A 24,085-nucleotide genomic window follows, 5' to 3' on the forward strand; every position below is an offset into this window, starting at 1 on the left:
TCCCTCTCCTCTTTCCTCACAGCATTTTAAAGCTCTAGCTGAGGGCAAGAAAGCATTCACCCCTCCATCCAACTCTACCTCTCAAGTTGGAGATGCGGAGACATTAACCTTTAGCTGAGACACCTCCCAAGTTGCTCTGTTTCAAAGCTGAGCTGGATCTTTTATCCCAGCTGAGAAGAGGTCATTATCAGCCCACCTGGCATCTTTGCCTGAGTCACAGCTTGACACAGGGACAATGTACTTCCTGCTACTCTCTGCCTGAGAGTCCTGCAAGTGTTTGTTAAATGTCTTCTGCTTGCCTCAGATTTTCTTCCTGTTGGAGCTATGTATCTACACCACTGTGGGGATTTGAGTTAGAAGAATTGAAATTTCTGGGGTTCCAAAGAGCTTACTTTGGGAGGACAGCGTACAAGATGTTCTTTCAAGGATGAATATAGAATTATTTTCTTTCATTCTTTAAGTTAGTTGGCAAAGATTTTATAAATAAAATGCTCTGTCTTTCAGGTTACCCTTCTGTTTTGTTTTATGAAAGAGAAAACACTGACTGAGTATAAGGCAGAGACAAGGAACTTGGCCTAGTAATGGGTGTTAAGTGAACAGCAGTTTGAGTAATCCAACTTTGTAAAATAAAATCAACCCCAGTCATCCAAAGTTGGCAGTAGAGGGGGAATCATTGTTCTCCTGGAATTTAATTTTTCTAGGTATCTCTCACTAGCTAATGCTTACTACCTTATGTATAAGCTACTGCTCTGTCTAGCTTAGACCTGTCTGGTTATGGTGTCAGGTGGCCTAGCTATTACAGCCATCCAAGTGAGGGATGATTGTGCTTGGATGAGGGTGGTAGTAGAGATAGATGAACTTGGGAAATATTTTGGAAGTTTTATCAGCCAAGCTCCAGTCAGGAAATCAGAAACTATGCTAGTTATTTCTAACGAAGGTCGTTTAACTCAGGAAATTGGTTGCAAATGTGTGGGAAGGGCTGAAGGAACCAAATAAAGGGTATGACAGAATGAAAAGAATAAAGGGGTGGTACCCATTGCTGGGGCTGGAGACAGAAGAGGTGGAGTTGTGGCCAAAGAGGTACCATGCTGCAGGCCTGGGGAAGTCCGCAGCCCATAACTTACCCACCCCTACAGCAACTGGGAGCAAACCTGCTGCTTTCTTTCTTCTGCCTTCTCATCTCCTGCCAGAAATTAACAGCTGGCTAGGGAATCTGGAAAATGTTGTTTTTAGATTCCTAGCTCCAGCAGCACAAAGCAGAGTACAGAAAGGAAGGTGCAGGGCTGAGACACAGCAGCTTAATAACCAGCAGAGGTAGAACCAAAAGAATTGATTGGACACAGCAAGGGAAGGATAACTCCCAGGTCATTCTTGAGCAATTGAATGGATAATGAGGAAAAGCGGACAAGTACTGATTGGAGGGGAAAATTACATTAAAATGCTTCACCATCAGCCTAACATTTACACAGTCAACAGATAGGAGGGAAACTGTTTTCTTACAAACTCTTAAACTATGATGTTCACATCTGCCTGAATCTGAGGAGCAGGAACATCTAAGTCCCTGAGCTCTGGCCTCATTTTCATTCTGTATCAGGCCCAGGTGCTGACATTTAGCTCATAGGGAAAGAAAGAAGGCAAAATGTTTTAGGAACCCAAATGCTCCACTGGTCTCTAGGAAGGTATCACATGGCCTTCTTGGCTAGAGCCAAGACTTGCACTAAGCCTTCCCACCTAAGCTGATGGTGAATGCACCATTCTCTGAGCTTAATTGCCTGCATATCCCTGACAGCTCTTCAGACATAGATTTCATCATGTGTTCCTCTCTTGTCTTTATCCATCAACACTACCTTTTAGATCCTTATTCTGTGGCCCTAGGAAATGTATCAGGTGACTTCTGTGTCTCGGTCTGATGGTTAGGTTCTGGTGTCAACTTGACCAAGTGATTACACCCAGTTGTCTGGTTGGGTGAGCACTGGCCTGACGTTGCTGCAAGGATATTTCATGGCTGGTTAAACTGGAAGGCTGGTGTATTAAATCATCAGTCAGTTTATTGCATCTGTGGCTGATTACATTTGCGATCAACTAAGGCATGTCTCCCAGAAAGATAATACAATCATTTGAAGGCATTTAAGGAAGAAGAGGTGCTTTCACCTCCTTTTTCAGCCAGTGAGCCTCTCCTGTGGAATTTGTCCACACCCTCCATCAGAGACACCAGCCCTACGGATTGTGGACTCTTCCATTTTCACAGTTGTATAGGATACCTTTGTAAATCTCATATTTACAGATTTCTCCTGTTGCTTCTGTTTCTTTAGAACACCCTAACAGCCTGTACTGTGGTTCTTGAGAAACAGAATCTTAAAAATGGATTTTTACAATTGGTTTTTTATTCTGACTAGACTCAAGAGGCACTAATGACTCTGTTTCCCGTAGTCAAGATGGCACTGACAGTCCATGGGGTGAGTTAGCAAAAGAAATACTCAGTTTTGCTAATTGTATGCTTAAACGAGGCAAGGCTCTGGGTGAGAATGTTTTTGACACCTTTACAGAGTTTTGTGGAATTAAGAGGTATAATGATGTTGGCTGGTTGTAGTTAGATATGCCTGATACAGTGATGAGGGAAAGGGATGAACTGAAGGCTTCAAATTTACACCTTAAGTGCTGTATGAAGGATATAAATTTGTCCTGAAAGAAGATCTTACTTCCTGTGGTCACAGACTTAAGATCTCTGAAAAACAGACACAAAATCTCATTGTATGAGTAGCAGATTTATAACATAAACTAAAATCTCAACCTTGCAGAGTAAGGCTTTGATTGGAAGAGAATGGGATCCTGAAATGGAATGGTGATATATAGCTTGATAATGATGTCGAGGGGGAGGTGGGATCCCTGGAATCTGCTGAGCCTTTGCTAGATAGATCTGTAATGGACTGCCCTGAGGAAAGAACTTCCCGACCTCCAGCCTGCCTTGAGGAAACAGTTTCTTGGCCTCCAGTGTCCACAGAGGAGTCTGACATCCAACGTCCACCTTGAGATGAATTACTTCAGTGCCTGCTAACCCTGTAACCACCTCCCCTAGGGAAACAGCCCTCACTTCTTTGTCTGGAGGACTAATTCTATTTCACCAGGTGAAACTTCAGTGGAATGCCCTGAGGTAATTGGCTTGAAAGACACTTCTTTTTCTTTTCATGATCCACCCCCATCACTCCTCTTTCCTTCAAGAACTATAACTAAAATCTCAACAGGCCCCAAAAGGTGAGGTACGAAGTGTGACCCATGAGGAGGTATGCTATACTCTGAAAGAACTGCATGAGTTTTCCAATCTCTGTTTAGACAGAAATCAGGGGAATATGTGTGGGAATGGATATTAAGTGTGTGGATAATGGTGGAAGAAATATAAAGTTGAATCAAGCTGAATTTGATATGAGCCCACTAAGCAGGGATTCTGCATTCATTGTTGTAGCTCGAGGGTTTAGAAAGGGTATTAACAGTTTGGATGGTGTCATGGTTAGGACATGTGTCAACTTGGCCAAGTTGTGGTACCTGTTTATCTGGTTGGGCAAGCGCTGGCCTGTCTGTTGCAATGAGGACATTTCATAGAATTAGATCGTGATCACGTCAGCTGCATCCACAGCTGATTCCATTTGTAATCAGCCAAGGGGAAATGTCTTCTACAATGAGTGATGCTTAATCTAATCACGGTAAGCCTTTTAAGGAGGATTCAGAGGAGATAGGTTCCATTCCTGCTTCGGCTGGTGAGCCTCTCCAGTGGAGTTCATCTAGACCCTCCATCGGAGTCGTCGGCTTCACAGCCTGCCCTGCAGATTTTGGACTCTGCATTCCCGCGGTCACGTGAGACACTTTTATAAATTTTATATTTGCAAGTGTTCCCTGTTGATTCTGTTTCTCTAGAGAACCCTAACTAATACAGATGGTTAGCTAAAACATGGATCCAAAGGTTGCTAATACTACCTAAGGTTGAAATGCCAGAACTGCCCTGGTATAATATAGATGAGGGAATCCAGAGGCTTTGAGAGATTGAAATGTTAGAGTGGATTTATCGTGGAAAACCTGCTCACACATCCTGGGAGTGTCCAGGGTTCACATCTTTCACCAGAACCTTGAGAAATAAATTTGTGAGACTAACTCCATCATCCCTGGAGAGCTCTGTGGTCGCCCTTCTCTGTATGTCAGAGATTACTGTGGGAACTGCTGTCACTGAGCTGGAATCCTTAAACACAGTGGGGATGACCAGATCCCGAGTTGGCAGAAGCCATATGGCGACAGTTAATCACCATAGACAAGGTGGGCGTGGCCACCATAATGGACAGCAGACTCAAAGCAGCAGTCAATAATTTGACTCACAGAAACTTGTAGTATTGGCTAGTATATCATGGGGTACCTGGGAGTAAAATAGATGGGCAATCTATTTTCTTCTTTGAGCTGTATAAGCAGAAGAATTCTAGGTCAAGTGAACAGAAGTCTAACTTGAATTACAAAAACAGAGAGTCATGACCCTCTAATCAAGTCCCAGACTTGAGACAGACCCAGAGCCCCTTAAATGAGGGGAGGGCTGGGTACCCTTAAGAAAGGACCCCTTTATGTATGAATTTTTTTCTGTTGTCTTTTTATTTCTTTTTCTGAATTGATACAAATGTTCTAAGAAATAATCATGATGATGAATATGCAACTATGTGATGATATTGTAAATTACTGATTATATATGTAGAACAGAATGATCATAGTTAAGAATGTTTGTGTTTCTTGTCATATTTTTTTAAAAAATTAAAAATTAATAAAAAAATTAAAAGAAAGGACCCTGTAACGTTGCCCAAAGTTTATACTGTTAACCTTCGTCCTGGCCTTCCCCAACGAGACCTACTGCCATTTACCAGGGTGACTGCATTGGGAAAAAGGAAATGATCATATATTTCAGGGATTATTGGATACTGGCTCAGAAGTGACACTAATTCCAGGAGACCCAAAATGTCACTCTGTCCATCAGTCAGAGTAGGGGCTTATGGAGGCCAGGTGATCAATGGAGTTTTAGCTCAAGTCCGTCTCACAGTGGGTCCCCGGACCTATTCTGTGGTCATTTACCCGATTCCAGAATGCATAATTGGAATTGACATAGCAACTAGCAGAATCCCCATATTGGTTTTCTGACTCATGGAGTGAAGGCTATTATCGTAGGAAAGGCCAAGAGTAAGTCATTAGAACTGCCTTTTCCTAGCAAAATAGTGAATCAGAAGCAATACTGTATTCCTTGAGGGATTGCAGAAATTAGTGCCATGCTTAAGGACTTGAAGGATGCAGGAGTGGTGATTCCCACCACATCCTCACTCAACTCTCCTATTTCGCCTGTGCAGAAAGCAGTGGGACTTGGAGGATGACAGTGGATTAATGTAAACTTAACCAGGTGGTGACTCCAGTTGTAGCTGTGGTTCCAGATGTGGTATCATTGCTTGAGCAAATTAACACATTGCCTAGTTCCTGGTATGCAGCTATTGATCTGGCAAATGCTTTTTTCTCAATGGCTTTCAGTAAGGACCACCAGAAACAGTTTGCATTCAGATGGCAAGGCCAGCAGTATACCTTCACTGTTCTGCCTCAGGGTATATCATAGTCTTGTCCACAGGGATCTTGATTGTTTTTCCCTCCCATAAGATATCACATTGGTCCTTTATATTGATGATATCATGCTGATTGGACCCGATGAAGCATGAAGTAGCAGCTACTCTAGATTTATTAGTAAGACATTTGCATGTCAGGGGATGGGAGATAAATCCAACAAAAATGCAGGAGTCTTGCACCTCAGTGAAATTTCTAGGCATCCTGTGGTGTGGGGCATGTTGTGATATCCCGTGTAAGGTGAAGGATAGCTATTGCTTCTGGTCCCTCCTGTTACCAAAAAAAAGAGGCACAAAGCCTAGTGGTCTCTTTGGATTTTTGAGACATTTCCTCATTTGGGTATGCTGCTCTGGCCCATTTACTGAATGACCAGAAAAGCTGCTGGTTTTGAGTGGGGACCAGAACAAAAGGAAGCTCTTTGAGAGATTCAGACTTCTGTGCAAGCTGATCTGTCACTTGGGCCATATGATCCAGCAGATCCAATGGCGCTGGAAGTACCAGTGGCAAATGGGGATGCTGTCTGGAGCCTTTGACAGGCCCCTAAAGGAGAATCACAATGCAGACCCTTAGGATTTTGAAACAAAGCCTTATAATCTGCTGCAGATAACTACTCTCCTTTTGAGAAACAGCTTTTAGCCTGCTACTGGGCCATAGTAGAGACTGAATGCTTAAGCATGGACCACCAAGTTAACATGAGACCTGAGTTGCCTATCATGAGCTGGGTGTTGTCTGAACCACCAGGCCATGAAGTTGGGTGTGCACAGCAGCACTCCATCATAAAGTGGAATGGTATAATAAAGGTAGGGCTCAAACAGGTCCTGAAGGCACAAGTTACATGAGGAAGTGGCCCAAATGCCCATGGCCTCCACTCTTGCCACATTATCTTCTCTTTCCCAGACCAGAGTATGGCCTCTTGGGGAGTGTCTTACAGTCCGCTTGACTGAAGAAGAGAAAACTCAGGCCTGTTTTATAGATAGTTCTGCACAATATGCAGGGGCCACCCAGAAGTGGACACCTGCAGCACTACAACCCCATACTGGGATGTCTTAAAGGACAGTGATGAGGGGAAGTCCTCCCAGTGGGTGGAACTTCGAGTAGTGCACCTGGTTATTCATTTTGCTTGGAAGGAGAACTGACCAGAGGTGCGTTTTTTGTATACTGACTCATGGTTCTGTTGCTAATGGTTTGGCTGGATGGTCAGGGACTTGGAAGGAACATGATTTGAAAATTGGTGATAAAGAAATCTGGGGAAGAGGTGTGTGGATAGACCTTTCTTAGCAGGCAAGGAACATGAAGATATTTGTGTTCCATGTGAATGCTCACCAGAGGGTGACTTTAGCAGAGAAAGGTTTTAATCAAATGGATAAGATGACCTGTCCTTTGGATACAAGCCATCCTCTTTCCTCAGCCACTCCTGCCATTGCCCAATGGGCTAACGAACAAAGTGGGCATGGTGGTAGGGATGGAAATTATGCATAGGCTCAGCAAATTGGCCTTCCCCTCACCAAAGCCAACATGGCTACGGCCACAGCTGAGTGCCCAATCTGCCAGCAGTAGAGACTCATGCTCAGTCCCCGATATGGCACCATTCCCCAAGGTGATCAGCCTGCTACCTGGTGGCAAGTTGATTACACTGGACCACTTCCATCGTGGGAAGAGCAGCAATTTGTTCTAACTAGAATAGACACATACTCCGGATATGGGTTTGCATTCCCTGCACATAATGCTTCCACAAAAACTACAATATGTGGACTTACAGGATGCCTTATCTACCGTCATGGTATTCATATAGCATTGCTTTTGATCACAGAACCCACGTCACAGCAAATAAAGTGTGGGAATGGGCACATGCTTATGGAATTCTCTGGTCTTACTATGTTCCCTATCATCCAGAGGCAGTTGGGTTGATTAAATGGTGGAATGGCCTTTTGACCCAATTACAGTGCCACCTAGGTGGCAGTACCTTACAGGGCTGGAGCATTGTTCTCCAGGAGGCTGTGTATGCTCAGAATCAGCATCCACTCTATGGTGCTCTTTCTCCCATAGCCAGGATTCACATTCCATCAAGGGGTGGAAATGGGAGTGGCACCACTATCACCCCTAGTGATCCACTAGGAAAATTTTTGCTTCCTGTTCCTGAAACCTCAAGCTCTGCTAGTCTGCAGGTCTTAGTTCCAAAAGAAGGAGTGCTTGTACCAGGAGACACAACAATGATTCCATTGAACTGGGAGTTAAAACTGCCACCTGACCATTTTGAGCTTCTCATGCCACTGAATTAACAGACACAGAAGGGGATTTCTGTTCTGTCCTGGGTGATTGATCCTATCAAGGGGAAATAGGACTGCAACTACACAATGGAGGTAAAGTAGAGTTTTCCTGGAATACAGGAGATCCCCTAGGTATCTCGTAGTGCTACCGTCCCCTGTGATTAAAGTCAATGAAAAACTGCAACATCTCAATCCAGGCAGGACTACTAATGGCCCAGAAACTTCAGTAATGAAGGTCTGGGTCATCCCACCTGGCAAAGAACCATGGACAACTGAAGTGCTTGCTGTGGGTAAAGGGAGCATGGAATGGGTAGTAGAAGAAAGTAGTGATAAATATGAACTATGATCACATAACCAGTTACAGAAATAAGAACTGTAATTGTACGAATTTTTTCTCCCTGTTTTGTTGAGTATGTTTGCATTTGTACATCAGCAAATATCTTGTTTTCCTCTTATAACATGACATAAGTTGTGTTGTTCATGTTATAGTATTTAAGTCATAGGATATGAAGTTTAAGAGTGAATATTACCTAAGGACTTGTACCCTATTCTGGAAAGATGTACTGCATTTCTGGTTGTATGAAGGACAGTTGAGTATTGTTAGGCGAAGCATATGTCTGTTATGTTCTATTTGGAAATTAAGCGTGTTTCAAGTTGATGTGTATAGCTGCCAAGTTGACAGTGGGTGGACTGTGATGGTTAGGTTCTGGTGTCAACTTGGCCAACTGATTATGCCCAGTTGTCTGGTCAGGTGAGCACTGACCAGACCACTGCTGCAAGGATTTTTTGTGGCTGGTTGATAAACTGGAAGGCTGATGTATTAAATCAGCAGTCAGTTGATTGCATCTGAGGCTGATTACATCTGCAGTCAACTATGGCATATCTCCCACAGTGAGATAATCCGATCAGCTGAAGGCTTTCAAGGAAGAAGACAGACTCTTTCATTGCTTCTTCAGCTAGTGAGCCTCTCCTGTGGAGTTCATCCAGAACCTTCACTGGAGCTGCCAGCTTCACAGCCTGCCCTACAGATTCTGAACTCTTCCTTTTCCACCATTGAGTGAGACTCCTTTATAAATCTTATATATACAGATCCATCCTGTTGTTTCTATTTCTCTAGATGAGTAGCACTGACTAACACAGTTGGTTAATTCAGCTATGAACCAGTTATAGCTCACAGATTTGTCCTGTGGATAAAAATATATTTCAGTGAACGGACATTCAAGAATAAACTTGGAATATGTCATTGGAATATGTCATTGGTAACAGAGTCCAGCAGGAGTTAGAAACAGGGTAAGATAATGGGTAATTGGAGCTGAAGGGATACAGACTGTGCAACAGGATTAGATACAAAAACTCAAAAATGGACAGCACAATAATACCTAAGTGTAAAGTAATCATGTTAAAACACTAAATGAAGCTGCATCTGAGCTATAGGGTTTTTGTTTGTTTGTTTGTTTGTTTTTGTTTTTTTTACTATTATTATTACTTTTATTTCTTTTCTCTATATTAACATTCTATATCTTTTTCTGTTGTGTTGCTAGTTCCTCTAAACCGATGCAAATGTACCAAGAAACGATGATCATGCATCTATGTGATGAGGTTAAGAATTACTGATTGCATATGTAGAATGGTATGATTTCTAAATGTTGTGTTAATTTCTTTTTTTCATTAATTAATAAAAAAAATATATATTTCATTAAAAGATTAACTGCTCACATGATCATCTCGATTGATGCAGAAAAGACATTTGACAAAATTCAACATCCTTTCCTGTTGAAAACACTTCAAAGGATAGGAGTAGAAGGGAACCTCCTCAAAATGATAAAGGGAATATATGAAAAACCCACAGCTAACATCATCCTCAATGGGGAAAAAGTGAAAACTTTCCCCTAAGATCAGGAACAAGACATGGATGTCCACTATCACCACTGTTATGCAACATTGTATTGGAAGTTCTAGCCAGAGCAATTAGAGAAGAAAAAGAAATACAAGGCATCAAAATTGGAAAGGAAGAAGTAAGACTCTCACTGTTTGCAGATGACATGATACTATATGTCGAAAACCCCGAAAAATCCACAGCAAAACAACTAGAGCTAGTAAATGAGTACAGCAAAGTGGCAGGTTACAAGATCAACACTCAAAAATCTGTAGTGTTTCTGTACACTAGTATTGAACAATCTGAGGGGGAAGTCAAGAATTCCATTTACAATTGCAACAAGAAGGATAAAATATTTAGGAATAATTTTAACTAAAGAGACGAAAGACCTATACAAAGAAAACTACAAGAAATTGTTAAAAGAAATCACAGAAGACCTAAATAGATGGAAGGGCATACCGTGTTCATGGATTGGAAACTACATATAGTTAAGATGTCAATTCTACCTAAATTGATTTACAGATTCAATGCAATACCAATCAAAATCCCATCAACTTACTTTTCAGAAATAGAAAAACCAATAACCAAATTTATCTGGAAGGGCAGGGTGCCCTGAATAGCTAAAAGTATCCTGAGGAAAAAAAATGAAGTCGGAGGTCTCACACTACCTGACTTTAAGTCGTATTATGAAGCTACAGTGGTCAAAACAGCATGGTACTGGCATAAAGATAGATATATTGACCAATGGAATCGAATAGAGTGTTCAGATATAGACCCTCTCATCTGTGGACAACTGATCTTTGATAAGGCAGTCAAGCCAACTCACCTGGGACAGAACAGTCTCTTCAGTAAATGGCACCTAGAGAACTGGATATCCATATGCAAAAGAATGAAAGAGGACCCATATCTCACACCCTATACAAAAGTAACTCAAAATGGATCTAAGACCATAAAACTGTTAGGAAAAAAATGTAGGGAAATATCTTATAAATCTTATACTTGGAGGCGGTTTTCTAGACCTTACACCCAAAGCAAGAACATTGAATAAATAAATAAATTAATGGGAACTCCTCAAAATTAAACACTTTTTTTTTTTTTAAAAGAACTTTGTCAAGAAAGTAAAAAAACAGCCTACACAATGGGAGACAATATTTGGAAACGACATATCAGATAAAGGTCTAGTATCCAGAATTTATAAAGAGATTGTTCAATTGAACAACAAAAAGACAGACAACCCAATTATAAAATGGGCAAAAGACTTGAACAGACACTTCTCAGAAGAGGAAATACAAATGGCCAAAAGGCACATGATCAGAGATGCTCAACTTCCCTGGCTATTAGAGAAATGCAAATCAAACCCACAAAGAGATATCTCACACCCACCAGAATGGCCATTATCAATAAAACAGAAAATGACAAGTGTTGGAGAGGATGTGGAGAAAGAGGCACACTTACCCACTGTTGGTAGGAATGTCAAATGGTACAACCACTGCGGAAGGCAGTTTGGCGGTTCCTCAAAAAGTTAAATATAGAATTATCATATGACCCAGCAATAAAGACTGAGACATTTCATAGAATTAAATCATGGTCATGTCAGCTATATCCACAGCTGTTTACATTTGTAATCAGCCAAAGGGGAGTGTCTTCAACTATGAGTAATGCTTAATCTGATCACTGGAAGCCTTTTAAGGAGGATTCAGAAGAGACAGGCTCTTCCTCTTTCGGCTGGTGAGACTCTCCTGTGGAGAGTTCGTCCAGACCCTCCATCAGAATTGTTGGCTTCACAGCCTGCCCTGCGGATTTTGGACTCTGCCTTCCCGCAGTCACGTGAGACACTTTTATAAATTTTATATTTGCAAGTGTTCCCTGTTGATTTTGTTTCTCTAGAGAACCCTAACTAATACAGTGTCAATGGCTGAGAGATTCCAAACAGAGTCAAGAGGTTATCCTGGAGGTTGTTCTTAAGCATTAAGTAGATATCACCTTGTTATTCAAGATGTAATGGAAAAGCTGGAGGGAACTGCCTGAAAATGTAGAGCTGTGTTCCAGTAGCCATGTTTCTTGAAGATGATTTTATAATAATATAGCTTTCACAATGTAACTGTGTGATTGTGAAAACCTTGTGTCTGATGCTCCTTTTATCTATCTTGTCAACAGACGAGCAGAACATATGGAATAAAAATAAATAATAGGGGGAACAAATGTTAAAATAAATTTAGTTTGAAATGCTAGTGATCAATGAAAGTGAGGGGTAAAGGGTATGGTATGTATAATTTTTTTTCTGTTTTCTTTTTATTTCTTTTTCTGAATAGATGCAAATGTTCCAAGAAATGATCATGATGATGAATATGCAACCATGTGATGATATTGTGAATTACTGATTATATATGTAGAACAGAATGATCAAAATAGAAAAATAAATAAATGCCCTTGGGGGAAAAATATATATATATAGCCACCAAAAAAAAAAAAAAAAGATTAACTGCCACAAAATATAAAATCTCATGCTCATGTTGCTAAGCCCAGATTTTCAACTTGGCCCTTCAGACTTTCGATTTGCTATGCTCCCCTTATCCAGAGACCCCCATTTTCCATCATTCCCTATTGTGAATTGTGCTCCTGAAGAACCGGCCTGCCTGCCATGCTCTGCACATGACTCATGAGTGCCCTCAGAATTCTAACTTCAGCGTTCCTGCTGGCTGTTTGCATTAAATGCCCCTTCTCTATGATCTTTGGCTCTCAGCATTTCCAAATAAACTAAGATTGAACATGTGTATTTACATCTTCACTTCTTCCTTAAAACATACTAACATGACAGTATACGAGGGAAAAAGCATAAACCAACAAGGACAGCTAATGGGAAAGGCAATGACAATTGACCAGATAGCAGCAACATTTTGGAAGATAGACATATGATAACTGATTTGGCAGGGGAAAAACTCTGAAGTCTGACTGCCTGTACAACAGAGGGCTGGGGAAGCCAATAAGAAGCAAGCCCTTTGCTGGTTTGAAAATATTGTGTGCCCCAGAAAAGCCAGGTTTTAATCCTGATTCAGTCTTGTGGGAGCAGCCATTTCTTTTAATCCTAATTCAATACTATAGATTGGAATCTTTTGATTAGATTATTTCCACAGAGATGTGACGTGTCCAGTTGTGGGTGTGACCTTTTGATTAGATGGAGATGTGATGCCACCCATTCCAGGTGGCTCTTGATTAGTTTACTGGAATCCTTTAAGAGGAAACATTTTGGTGAGAGTCAGAGCTGACAGAAATGACAGCCGACAAAATTTCAGAGCAGAGCTGACAGATGCTGACACATGGAGAACAGAGACAGATGTTTGGAGATGCTTGGAGCCCAGCAGATGTCACCATGAGATGTTAAGCAAGCCAGAGCCTGGAGAGAGCCAAGGAAATCTGTTCTAGTTTGCTAGCTGTCGGAATGCAGTATGCCAGAAACAGAATGGCTTTTTAAAAGGGGGGATTTAATAAGTTGCTAGTTTATAGTTCTAAGGCCGAGAAAATGTCCCAATTACAAGTCTATAGAAATGTCCAATCAAAGGCATCCAGGAAAAGATACCTTCGTTCAAGAAGGCCAACGAAGTTTAGGGTTTCTCTCTCAAATGGAAGAGCACATGGGGAACACAGAGTTTCTCTCATCTGGAAAGGCACATGGTGAACATGGTCAGGGTTCCTCTCTCAACTGGAAGGGCACATGCTGAACATGGCGTCATCTGCTAGCTTATTCTCCTGGCTTCCTGTTTCATGAAGCTCCCTGGGAGGCATTTTCCTTCTTCATCTCCAAAGGTCACTGGCTGGTGGACTCTGCTTCTCATGGCTGTGTCGTTCTGCTCTGCTCTCTCTGAATCTCTCTCATTCTCCAATGTTTCCTCTTTTATAGGACTCCAGAAACTAATCAAGATCCACCCAAATGGGTGGAGACACGCCTCCAGCTAATCTAGTTTAACAGCTACTCTTGATTAAATCACATCTCCAGGGAGATGATTAATTACAGTTTCAAACATACAATAATGAATAGGGATTAGAAGAAATGCTGCCTTTGCAAAATGGAATTAGGATTAAAATATGGCTTTTCTAGTGTATATACATCTTTTCCAACCAGCGCAGAAGCCAAGAGATGAAGTCTAGCCCCAGACAAACAAAGTGAGGAACCTCCCCACAGGAACAGAGACTGAAAGCAACGGAGCCCAAGAGCAAGGGATCAGCAGATGCCAGCCACAGGACTACCAAGCTGACTGGGTGCCCCAGTTTGGACAATTTTATGGGCTTAGAACTGTAAACTTATAACTTATTACATTCTCCTTTTTAAAAGCCATTCCAAGTTCTGGAATATTGCATTCTGGCAGTTTGCAATCTAACACACCATCTGGCAGTTTGCAATCTAACACACCATTTCTGTAGAACCCTGGGAAGGAGCAGGAATTGAAAGTACCAGCTATTTCTGATGTATATAGGGTGGGGCTTAAAACAGGAGGTTTGGTTGAAGGTGTGTATAAGGAGTAGATCTCCAGAACTTTCCCCATTCCTGCCACCCACTTCAGCCAGGTGACTACCTCTTCCCCCAGCAGAAAATAAGAACTTTTGAACTAAGGAGGCTCCGTACATGGGAATACCAAGCAAATGTGTGGACAGAAGTAAGCAACCATATTTAAAACAACAGAATTCAATAAAAGAATGAGCAGTGAGACCCTCAGCCCCCTTCTGGCTCATTCCCCCAAAGCAGAGAGTATTGGAGGTGTTCTATACTGGGGAACTGATCAAAGAGGAAAGACTTACAGATACTGATAGGGATCAAGCAAATGTCCAGGTCCCTACCTACTTACCTACCCATCAGCTATTCTGGTGTCTCATTCTTGTGTGTGTCCATAGGTTAACATGAATGTACAGTTGAAGATCACCAGGTATTTGAAGAAACGTGGAGACTAAAACAACAACAAAGGAACTCGATAAGATAAGAAAACTTGGGGGAAAAACAAACTATAAAGCAGTAGTCATGCACATTAGAATCACCTGGAGATCCTTAAAAAAAAAGTCCTTGCCTAGGCTACACCCCAGACTAATTAAATCAATCTCTGGAGGTAGAATGCTCCAGATTATTTCCATATTCAGACAAATTGAACTGCTGTCACAGAGAGATGAGAAGATACTTAATCGCATGAAATAAGAATGAGGGAATATACAGAGAACAAGAGCTCTTGAAGTTGAAATCCAACATCCCATTGACGTTCTAAAACCAAGAAAAATGGAGGGGAAAAATATCTAAAAAATAAGAATACAAGAAAATTTTTAGGAACTGAAGGACATTAATTTTTAGATGGAAAGCTCTCTGCCAACCCACCCACGAAGTACAAAGCATAATGAATGGAAAAAGACCCACAATTAAGACACACCAAAATGGATTTTCAGAACTCTAAAGATAAAGAAGAGATTCTTAAGGCTTCCAGAGACAAGGGTTGCATAAGTGAATCAGAAATTAGTGTGATAGGACACTTAAAAAATTTTTTTAAATATACATACAGAAAAGTGCATAAAGGATATGGTCCCTGGTAATCACTAATCTACTTTCCATGGGTTTGCTTTTTCTACATATTTCAAAGAAGTGGAATCAGTATTTGTCCTTTTGTGTCTGGCTTATTTCACTCAGCATAATGTTTTCAAGATTTATCCATATTGTAGCAGGAATCAGAATGAAGAGAGGGTTTGTAATTTGGATTTCCTGGGAAAAGAGTTTGTAATGCCAATCAAATTCTTTGTGACTCCAACAAAGGAGCAAGGCATCCCCTATCTAAGGGACGTGTTTGGAGAGCTGGGATATTAGTTTGCAAATCACATTTGGTAGGAATGGGATATTTGTCAGGAGTAAGGCCTTACTTGCTGAAATAAGACTTTCAGTACAGTTAAGAAGAGCTCAGGGCTTATAGTCATGCCAGAGAAACCTGGAAGAAGCCTTCCAGAACCTCCTAAAGGGAGCAGTCAGTGAGAGTCAGATAAGCCAGCGAGGCATTCCGGAGCAGAGGAGGAGCTTGCATGTGAGATTAGTAAAAGGCCGGAACTGTGTTCCTCCCAGGAAGTAGGAGCAGCTCCAGTGGAAGATCCTGAACCAGATAGAAATGAACAAGGACATGGGCCGGAAGCCCCAAACCTACGCAAGCCAAGCCAATCTGTCGCTAATCAAAATAGGACATAAATCTGTGCTTAGGAAACTCATCCCATTTCTAGCCTTCCCCCACCCCCATCACCCCCGAGTTCATTTTTTTTGAAAATCACAGCCTCCTCTGAGCCTTCTGCACCTCCGCTAAGGACAAAGCTACAGTCCTGAGTTGGGGAAACGTCCACCAAGTGAGAATCTGATGCTGGTAAAGTTATGAGCCCCATCGGGTACTCCCATTCTGGAAAACACCAGCCCTGCCACTGGGAACCAGGTAATTAAAGAAATAATGTTGATTATTTCTTAAAATAAAAGATCTGACAAAAATTTGGTAAATTGTTAAAATTCAGCAGAGTTGGGTAATGGGTAGATAGCTGTTGGCTATTTTTTTCCTACTGGGTGATTAGAAGATTTCACTTAAACATATTTGAAGAAATGAAGCAGAGACATGTGAAGTCACTCACTCAAGTTTATTGAACTTACTATGTGCTCAGCACTGTCCTAAGCTGTAACGTGAGAAAAATTACAAAATAAGATATCAAGGGAAAAATAGACTCTGCACTATTTGCAATCATATCCATGTTGCTTTTAAAAGTTTTCTTAGGTCGCTTTGGGGTATGTGGTTTCCCTCTTTCCCTGTGTCACCCTAAAGCTTCTGGCACTGTTGGATTCTGAGCCCACTGTGATCATCCTCTACAGAGCAGAGGGTGGAGCAGGAGCAGTACTTCCTGCTGATGGGACAGCCAGTGGTGCTCAGGGCTGGGGTCCCATGGTGGGTGGGAGTAGGGAGACAAGAAGGGAGGGAAACCATCACCATGAGGTTGCCTCAGGTCACTCACAGTGAAGGCCAGTGTCAGGGGAGGACCCAGGAGCCCTTGCTCACCCCCTTGAGCTTAAAGTGCTAATACTGATGCACAGCTACACGCTGTCCTGAGTCCCCCAGACTTCTCTCCTGACCTCCTTTTTCTTCCTAAACTTGTGTGGACAGCAGGCACTGGCACCTGGTCAGGCCAGGCCAATGGGGAAGCCGAGCACCAGTGGGAGGTGGAGGAGGTCCAAGTCTATTATAATCTATGACGCCCAAGAGGAGGCAGGGGCAGAGAAGGGCAAGGAGGTATTCAGCAAAAGGGCCTAGTTTGTGCTTGGCCAGTGCCCCTAGGCCAGGGACTGGTTTCTGTGCAAAGGGCAGTTTGGTTCCATACAGCTAGCAGGGTCTTAAATTTTCCCTGAGGGAATGAAGCTGCATAGCATGGGAAGGAAATCTAAGACATGCAGGGTCCTCCCTGTCCCCAACCCAGGCATGCGCCATGTCTACTGTACCAGGTGCTGAGGGTGCTGGAGTAGGGGAGATAGCAGGTCCAAGCAAACCACACTGAGATACTGATGGCATCTGAGCCCACCAGGCCAGGTTCATCACATATAGCCCCCCAGTGGCCAATCTGAGTTAGAGTGAGGGGCAGAAGTCCAGCTGACTACCTTGACAAGGATACCTGTGCTCCAAAGGGTCAGGCCCTGGTAACACTCATCATGTGGTTAACACGGAAGGCACCCCAACCAGGAGGGCAAGCAGAAGTCAGTGGCATGGTCTGTCTATGTCGGCAATGAGGCCAAGAAGAAGATTCCTTGGAGAAGGAGTGGGAGAGTAACCAGGGGCCAAGAGGGTACCCTCCATCTTGCTCTCAGCTCATAGCCAGATCTCATCGCTGCTCACACTGGATACTCGATAGATGTAGCCTAACATTGGGAGACGGATGAAACCTGTGGGGTCAGAGATGCCCAGTGGTCTCAGTGATGCTCATTCCTTGGAAGACAGGAGACCCCCTGCCCTTGGAGACTCAGAAGCCTTTGGCACAGCACAAGGGCTGGGGAGCAGGCTAGGAGGGTGGCAGGCCCCTTGCCCAGTACCTCTGCTGGTGAGGAGGCCGCCGGGCTCCGAGTCCAGAAGCTCTGGCCGGCTGTTGTTCTGAGCCATCGGCGGGTCTGCTGGTCTCACTGTTGGGGGACAGACAGGGTGGTGCCAAAGATGTGGAGCATGCCTGATGCAGCCTAACCCCTCCTAAGTATCAGGGTCCCTTTTTTTTTTTTCAGAAGCAGCTCAGAAGTTAAATCAGGGACAAACAGCAAGGTCCTGGATGTACCTCTGGAATCTGGGGTGAGGTCGTTGAGCTGCAGGTTGGATGGGAGGGACATGTTCTCCCGTGGCAGGCGCACATTGTTGAGTTTAAGGTTGTTGGAGTCACTACGGGGTAGACAAAGACTGGGCTATGCCCTGGCACCAGCAGCACAAGTTCCTGCTTTGGGGCACATTTCTGCCCATTCCCCAGTCCTAGGGGGAGTTACCTGGAGATCAGAGATGGGTGCCGGGAGGGGCCTAAGGAGAAAAAAAAACATGCCACTGCTTCTCAGTATGCCCACACTCTTTGCCCCTAGACCCTTTCAGACCCAAGACCTCAGGCTAGGCTCTCTCAAATGCCCAGCCCTGACCCTGGGATCAGAGCCTGCTCTTGCTACCTGCAATGCATGTTGTCCTACCCATGTCCATTTCTGCCCAGCCCCACTTGCTGCCTTAGTTGTACCCCCCTCCCTGTTTGTTCAGCTACCCGCTGTTCCCCAGACTCTCTGGCCTTACCTTTGGTCTTCCTCTCTTTCCTGCAGACCAGGCAGGCCACCAAGGTGCTGAACCCCACCAGGGTGCCCAGGGCAAGCCCTCCAGCCACAACGATGCCCAACAGTGGCACTTCCACCTGGGTGGCCAGGAGCCCTGCAGGTCATCCCTTGGTTAGGTCTTAAGGGGGTGGTGCCCCCCCACCCAGAGATGCCACTCTGTCCTCCTTGCCCAAGGTGGCTGTGGAGAACACATCCACAAGACTCACCCAGAGGGCAAAAATCCTTCAGTTTGTGTACTGTGTCCCCTGTGCCCACATAAGGCTGTGATGTGCCAGTTGCTGGCAACACTTACCTGGTGCTGGAAGGGAGGCACTGGTGACACCCACATCATTGGTGGCCACCACCGAGAGGTTGTGTGCCAGGCTGCGGAGCTGTAGCTGCACGGTGTGGTTGGTGAGCCAGGGGTAGTTCTGGGCGTCAAGCACCAGGAAGTCAGAGGCGTTGACAGTCACTGGCCCATCCTGATCTATCCAGGTAACATTGGCAGGTGGGTTGGCACGCACCAGGGCAAAAAGGACAACCAGGAGGCCTGGGCCCTGCGTTTCCTGGTACTTGGCTCCAACCTGAGCAATCTCTGGCTTAACTGGTGCAAAGCAGAGACCAATATACTGTCAGCACAGCCCCTCATGCTGATCGCCCTTTCTCCCCAACCCCAGAAGGAAGCTGGGGACCTGGACAGCTCTTCAGAGTGGGTGTTGGGGGGCTGGGTCTGCCAGGGAGCATGAGCATTTCATAGTCATCAGGAGCACAAACACCAGAGCCAGATTTCAGTCCTGGCTCAGCTACTTACCAGCTGTACGACCTCAGGCAGATTGCTTAACCTCTTTGTGCCTCAGTTGTCTCATTTGTCAAATGGTGATAACAACAATAATTACCTAATAGGAATATCTGTGAACTGAGTTGATACTTGGAAAATGCTTAGAAAATGCTTGGCATGTGATATGTGCTCAGTGTTTGTGAAATGTCCTGCCAGATCACTAGCCTGCTGGCTGCCAGGGGTCTCTGGGCAAAGAACCTCTCTCTCTGCCTGCCTCCGGGCACTCACATTGCACATTGAGGATGACGGAGGCATTGGCTGGCCGGCCACTGCCTGGGTCCTGCAGGGAGCAGTTGAGTTCATGCTGGGCCCGCTGGGCAGTGACAGTGAAGGTGCTGGTGCCTCCTGAAAAGGCCTCCCCACCCACACTCAGCAGTCTTGAGGTGCTGGCCTCCTGCAGCTGTCCATCCAGGTACCAGGCCAGCTGGGGGGTGCCAGCCCCCCCTGCCACTTGGCAGGTAAAGGCATGGTGCTCATTCTCCCGAAGCGCCTTCTCAGCCCAGGTTTGACCGTCAATTTGTGGCGCCAGCTCCCCCCGACCTGGAACACAGAAGAGAGCCTCTGGGAAGGTCTGGCGCAGGGCTGGGACAGTTCTGTGACCAGGGTGAGGTCCAATTACAGAGGGGCAGCAGGACTTGGGTAGGTGGATGAGGGGAGCCTGGAGCCTGAAGTGAGTACCCAGATTGAAGGTAAGGGCAAAGAGGGGAGAGAGAAGGTCCCCAGAAGGGTATGGCCAAGGCATGAACCGGGCTGTACCTGAGCGCAGAAGGGCCGGCAGGAACAGCAGTGTGCGCAGGAGGGTAGCTGGGCCTGGAGGTGCCATGGTGGCCCCAGACTCAGGCAGTTGAGAGAAGGGGGCAGACCTTGATGTCAGTGACGATGGGAGCAGGCAGGCCGAGAGGCCTCCTCCAAGAATGTGCTTTCCAGAAATGAAAAGAGCCAAGCGCGAAACACAAACGTACAGTGACCCGCGGTGGCGAACAGTAAAGCCCAAACACAAAGACCCTCCCAGCACGCACCTGGCCACCCTGCAGGAGCAGAACCGAGCACTGACTTCAGCGGCCAGACAGGGGCAAGCCCACAAATACGCAAAAGCAACGAGCAGCCAGGCACCCCGCATCAGGCACACACACACACACACACACACACTCGGTGTACGCTTGCCCCTCCCCAAAAGGGACCTCCTTCGCCCAACCCCGGCCTCTCTCCAGTCCCATTCCTCCCCCCATTCTCGCCTCACACCCCTTTCCCAATCCTTCTGGCGGTTCAGGTGGGTGTGGGCTGAAGAGAAGCGGAGCGGGAGCGGAGGTCGCTGCGGCATCCCTAGCCTGGCCCCGCCCCCGCTCCAAGGGTTGCTCACCTTGTTCCCTCCCCGAGCGCCGCCGGGGCAACTGCTCTGGTCTGATGAGCGCCGCAGTCTGTGGAAGGGGCCCCGGCTGCGCCAGGCAAGGCCAATCAATGGCCGACCCACGGGCCCGAGGCCCCTCCCCGAAGGGAAGGTGGGCGGCTACTCCCTCCCGGTATCCCCAACCCCGTGCCCAGCGACTGCCATGCAGGGCGCACCCTAGTGTCCTGCACCTGCGAGGACCCCGGGCGTGGATGCACGCGCTGGACGCAGAACAGGCAACAGTCGGTGGGAGGCTAGGGCAGCTTTTTATTGGTGCAGGCCCCCCCCCCCCACTGCCTTCCCGGCGCCTCCGCGCTCAGCGCCCGTTGCGGGTGCCGCGCAGCTGCCCCATCATGTCGGCCAGCATGCGGTTGCACAGCGCAGCGTAGGGATTGAGGAGCACGAGCTGGCGTCGCGCGAACCTGCTGCCCAACCGCGCCGCGCGCTCAAAGTCCCTGCGGGCGTCGTCGTCCCGGCCCTGCAGTCGCGCCAGGAGCCCGCGCTGCACGAAGCTCTGGCGTGCGACGCCACCCCGGCCACCGCTCAGCGCCACGGCGCGCTCCAGGTCCTCCAGGGCGCCTGCGGGACGAGCAGGGCGGAACGGGGCGGGAGTCAGCGCCGGGCGCGTGGCTGGCTTGGCTCCCGCACTCCCCGCCCACCTGCGACGGGAGTCGCCAGACGCGGGTAGTGTTGTAATCCATAGCGGTAATTGTGGCTACCCGGGCTTGCTTGGCCGTTTGCAACCCGCCTGATGCATATTCGAGGCCGCTTTATCCTAGAGCCAGGTATTGTTATTCCCGTTATCCAGATGGAGACTGGAAGAATGGGGGAGCCCTGCCCCGGGCTGCACAGCCAGTTAGTGGCAGAGCTGGGACTAAAGCTCAGGTCTCTCCTTGTTTGTTATTTTCCCACCATCTAATACACCGATACGTGAAGATCGTGGGGAGGATTTTGAAAGGCACAAAGCAGACATTTCTTTCCAAACATGAGATATTAAGCATCTCCTGTGTGCCTAATCTGGACCTGCCACTTCTCAGCTGTGTGATAGTGGGCACGTTACTTAATTTCTCCATGCTTCCAGTTTCCACATCTATGAAATGGGAATAAGAATAGTACATACGTTTTATGGTGGTTGTGAGGATTAGACAAGCTACTACAGTTTACGTGTACAGTGCTTGCAACAGTGCCTGGCACATAGTAACTGCTATGAAAATAGCTATCAGCAGCATGTCTTTTATCTTTGTATCTTGAGCACCTAGCCCACCATCACACAATAGGCCCTTGATGAATGTGTTTCATCAATGCAGCCCCTTCTGACTGGCACAATAGCCTTATGAGACTTAGCTCGGCCCATGATATAGCTTATGTTTTTATAGATAAGAACACAGGCTTGAACACAGGTTCCGGAAGGGTTGTTCCCCCCCCCCCCCCCCCCCCCCCCCCCCCCGCCCATGCTTCAGCCCTTCAACTGCTTCATTCTGGTTTGCACACTCTCAGCCATTAGGCAGGAACTCCATGGTGTCTCCCCTCACCTGGTAGATCACCCTGGAGTCGCCGGGCCTGGGCACGGTTGTTGTAGGCTGAGGCCCTCTCAGGCAGCAGACAGATGGCTTGGCTAAACCTCTCCAGAGCCGAGCCTAGGTCCCCAGCCTCTGCTGCCATTATGCCCTGCATCTCCAGCACCTTGGACTGCTCCAGCTCTTCTTGAGGGAAAACTCTTTCTGGGCCAGGGAGGGAGCCAAGAGGGGACAGGTGTGAGGTTGGGAGCCAGAATCAAGAGGCACCTCAGGCTTTGGAAACCTTGGTCCTGAGCCACAGCAGACTGGGCTAGGGTGTGGGGATCATAGAAGGGGGAGCCGAGGTCACCAAGGCTGGCAGCTAGCACTGCCTATGTACCAAGAGAATAAAGCCCAGACGCCTTAGCCTGTGTTCCTGGAATTCTTTCCTTCTACTCCACAGCCTTATTTCTCACTTCTGTGTTCTGAAGTCGGAAACATCACATTGCCTAAACATATACATGTGCCTTCCCACCACTAAAGCCCCTTCACCTCCTCTGCTCCACCCTTGCTCCACCTGGCTTCTTTGAACCCCTTCTCAAGTCCCAGCTCTCACCAGATGACAACTATGCCTAGCATCGGCATTGTCCCTCAGATGCTTAGGCCACCATTGCATAGTCTGTACGTGTGCTCTGGGCTCCCAACTGTGAGCTTTTACTCTTTAAGGACAGGGCATTTATACCACACATCACTCTATCCCCAGCACCTAGTGTCGTAGTGTATGGTGGGTACTCAATAAGTATTTGTTGATAAATGGCAAAAAAGAGGGCAAGATAGAATCCAAACTTTTTGAAGTTTATGATTCCAAAGTTCATCGAGGTGGGTATTAGTGTCCCTGTTTCATAGATTGGGTAACCCAGAAGTTGCAGAGCTTGGGTTTGAATCCGGGTTTTGCTGGTTCCTTAGCCTGTCCTTATTTTGCTCTATGGCACTGCCCCCCACCCCCGCCTAAGCCAGTATGACATATCAAAGCCATGAAAACCATTCTTGAAGCATCCCTTAGCTTTTCAGGCTGAAGTCTCATTAAGTCCCAATGGTGGCTTAGGCTTCACCCATCTAGAAGTCTCCATTAGGGGCTGCAGGAGAGTTAGCTCAGTGCTTGGCTGAGTGCCTTAGCAAATGCTGGTTCTGCTTGTTTATGTGGGAAGCCACTCAGCAGAGCTCCCCCCACCCTGTTTCTGTCTTTTATGGCTGTGGGGCCATGTTCTGTTTCGAGAAAGATGTTGATTGTTTAACAATCCCATTTCCCAAACATACACCGAGAGGTAAGCTTGGATCATGGGGTGAATTAGTGGTAAGATGAGTTCAGAGTTGTGAGAGCTGAAGGACTGAGACAAACCCTGGCTTTCTCCTCTCAGCAGTGACTCTTCTCAAACCGCCATCAGTGTACCAGCTATCAGCCAGCCTCTCTAATTTCCACCTCAGTCATAATCCAAGGGTCATGGACCAAGGGGCTTTCTAAGACCACCTCCCTCTGCTACCCTGGACAGGCCAGTGGGCCAACCTATGTGGAGAGCCGCACTCCAAGGTCAAATGCTCACCTTCTACTTCCTCCTCCCCTGCTTCCTCTCCCAGGTCCAATCCAGCAACGTCTCCAAATGGGGTGTCAGGGTTGAAGATGGCCTGCAACACCGCCTGGTCATTTGGAGTTCCCATGGTGCTCAACTCCAGAATCCAAGAGATGACTCAGGATGAGAGAGGAGGCAGGAGGAAGGGGGGAC

General features: G+C 46.1%; 3 protein-coding genes across 9 annotated transcripts in view; 1 reads left to right on the forward strand and 2 right to left on the reverse strand.

Moving 5' to 3' along the window:
* The window catches only part of IFT46 (intraflagellar transport 46), a 38,308-nt gene extending 25,765 nt beyond the window's left edge, over window positions 1-12,543 (forward strand). For all 6 annotated transcript variants that reach the window (XM_077112753.1, XM_077112754.1, XM_077112750.1 and 3 more), the window contains 2 exons: window positions 23-11,598; window positions 12,084-12,543. In XM_077112753.1, coding sequence (XP_076968868.1) covers window positions 23-118 — 96 coding nt within the window. In that variant the 3' untranslated portion in view covers window positions 119-11,598; window positions 12,084-12,543. The remainder of the gene's footprint in view (window positions 1-22; window positions 11,599-12,083) is intronic.
* A 3,845-nt stretch (window positions 12,544-16,388) lies between these two features.
* Window positions 16,389-20,774, reverse strand: TMEM25 (transmembrane protein 25). Of its 2 annotated transcripts, none has more exons than XM_077112748.1 (8): window positions 20,178-20,774; window positions 19,650-19,961; window positions 18,897-19,187; window positions 18,567-18,698; window positions 18,278-18,308; window positions 18,076-18,176; window positions 17,843-17,929; window positions 16,389-17,695 (listed from the first exon to the last, which is right to left on the reverse strand). In XM_077112748.1, the coding sequence occupies exons 1-8, from the start codon at window positions 20,740-20,742 to the stop codon at window positions 17,622-17,624; spliced, it is 1,593 nt and encodes a 530-aa protein (XP_076968863.1). In that variant the 5' UTR covers window positions 20,743-20,774; the 3' UTR covers window positions 16,389-17,621. The 2 variants fall into 2 exon arrangements, with proteins under 2 accessions (XP_076968863.1, XP_076968862.1); XM_077112747.1 differs by having other exon boundaries at window positions 18,076-18,194.
* Window positions 20,775-21,070: 296 nt separating this feature from the next.
* Window positions 21,071-24,045, reverse strand: TTC36 (tetratricopeptide repeat domain 36). Its single transcript, XM_077112756.1, has 3 exons — window positions 23,906-24,045; window positions 22,341-22,529; window positions 21,071-21,387 (listed from the first exon to the last, which is right to left on the reverse strand). Exons 1-3 carry the CDS (start codon window positions 24,018-24,020, stop codon window positions 21,125-21,127), a joined length of 567 nt encoding a protein of 188 aa, XP_076968871.1. The 5' UTR covers window positions 24,021-24,045; the 3' UTR covers window positions 21,071-21,124.
* Window positions 24,046-24,085: the final 40 nt, after the last annotated feature.

The sequence above is a fragment of the Tamandua tetradactyla genome, chromosome 8 (assembly GCF_023851605.1).
Source record: "Tamandua tetradactyla isolate mTamTet1 chromosome 8, mTamTet1.pri, whole genome shotgun sequence".
NCBI classification, from domain to species: Eukaryota; Metazoa; Chordata; class Mammalia; order Pilosa; family Myrmecophagidae; genus Tamandua; species Tamandua tetradactyla.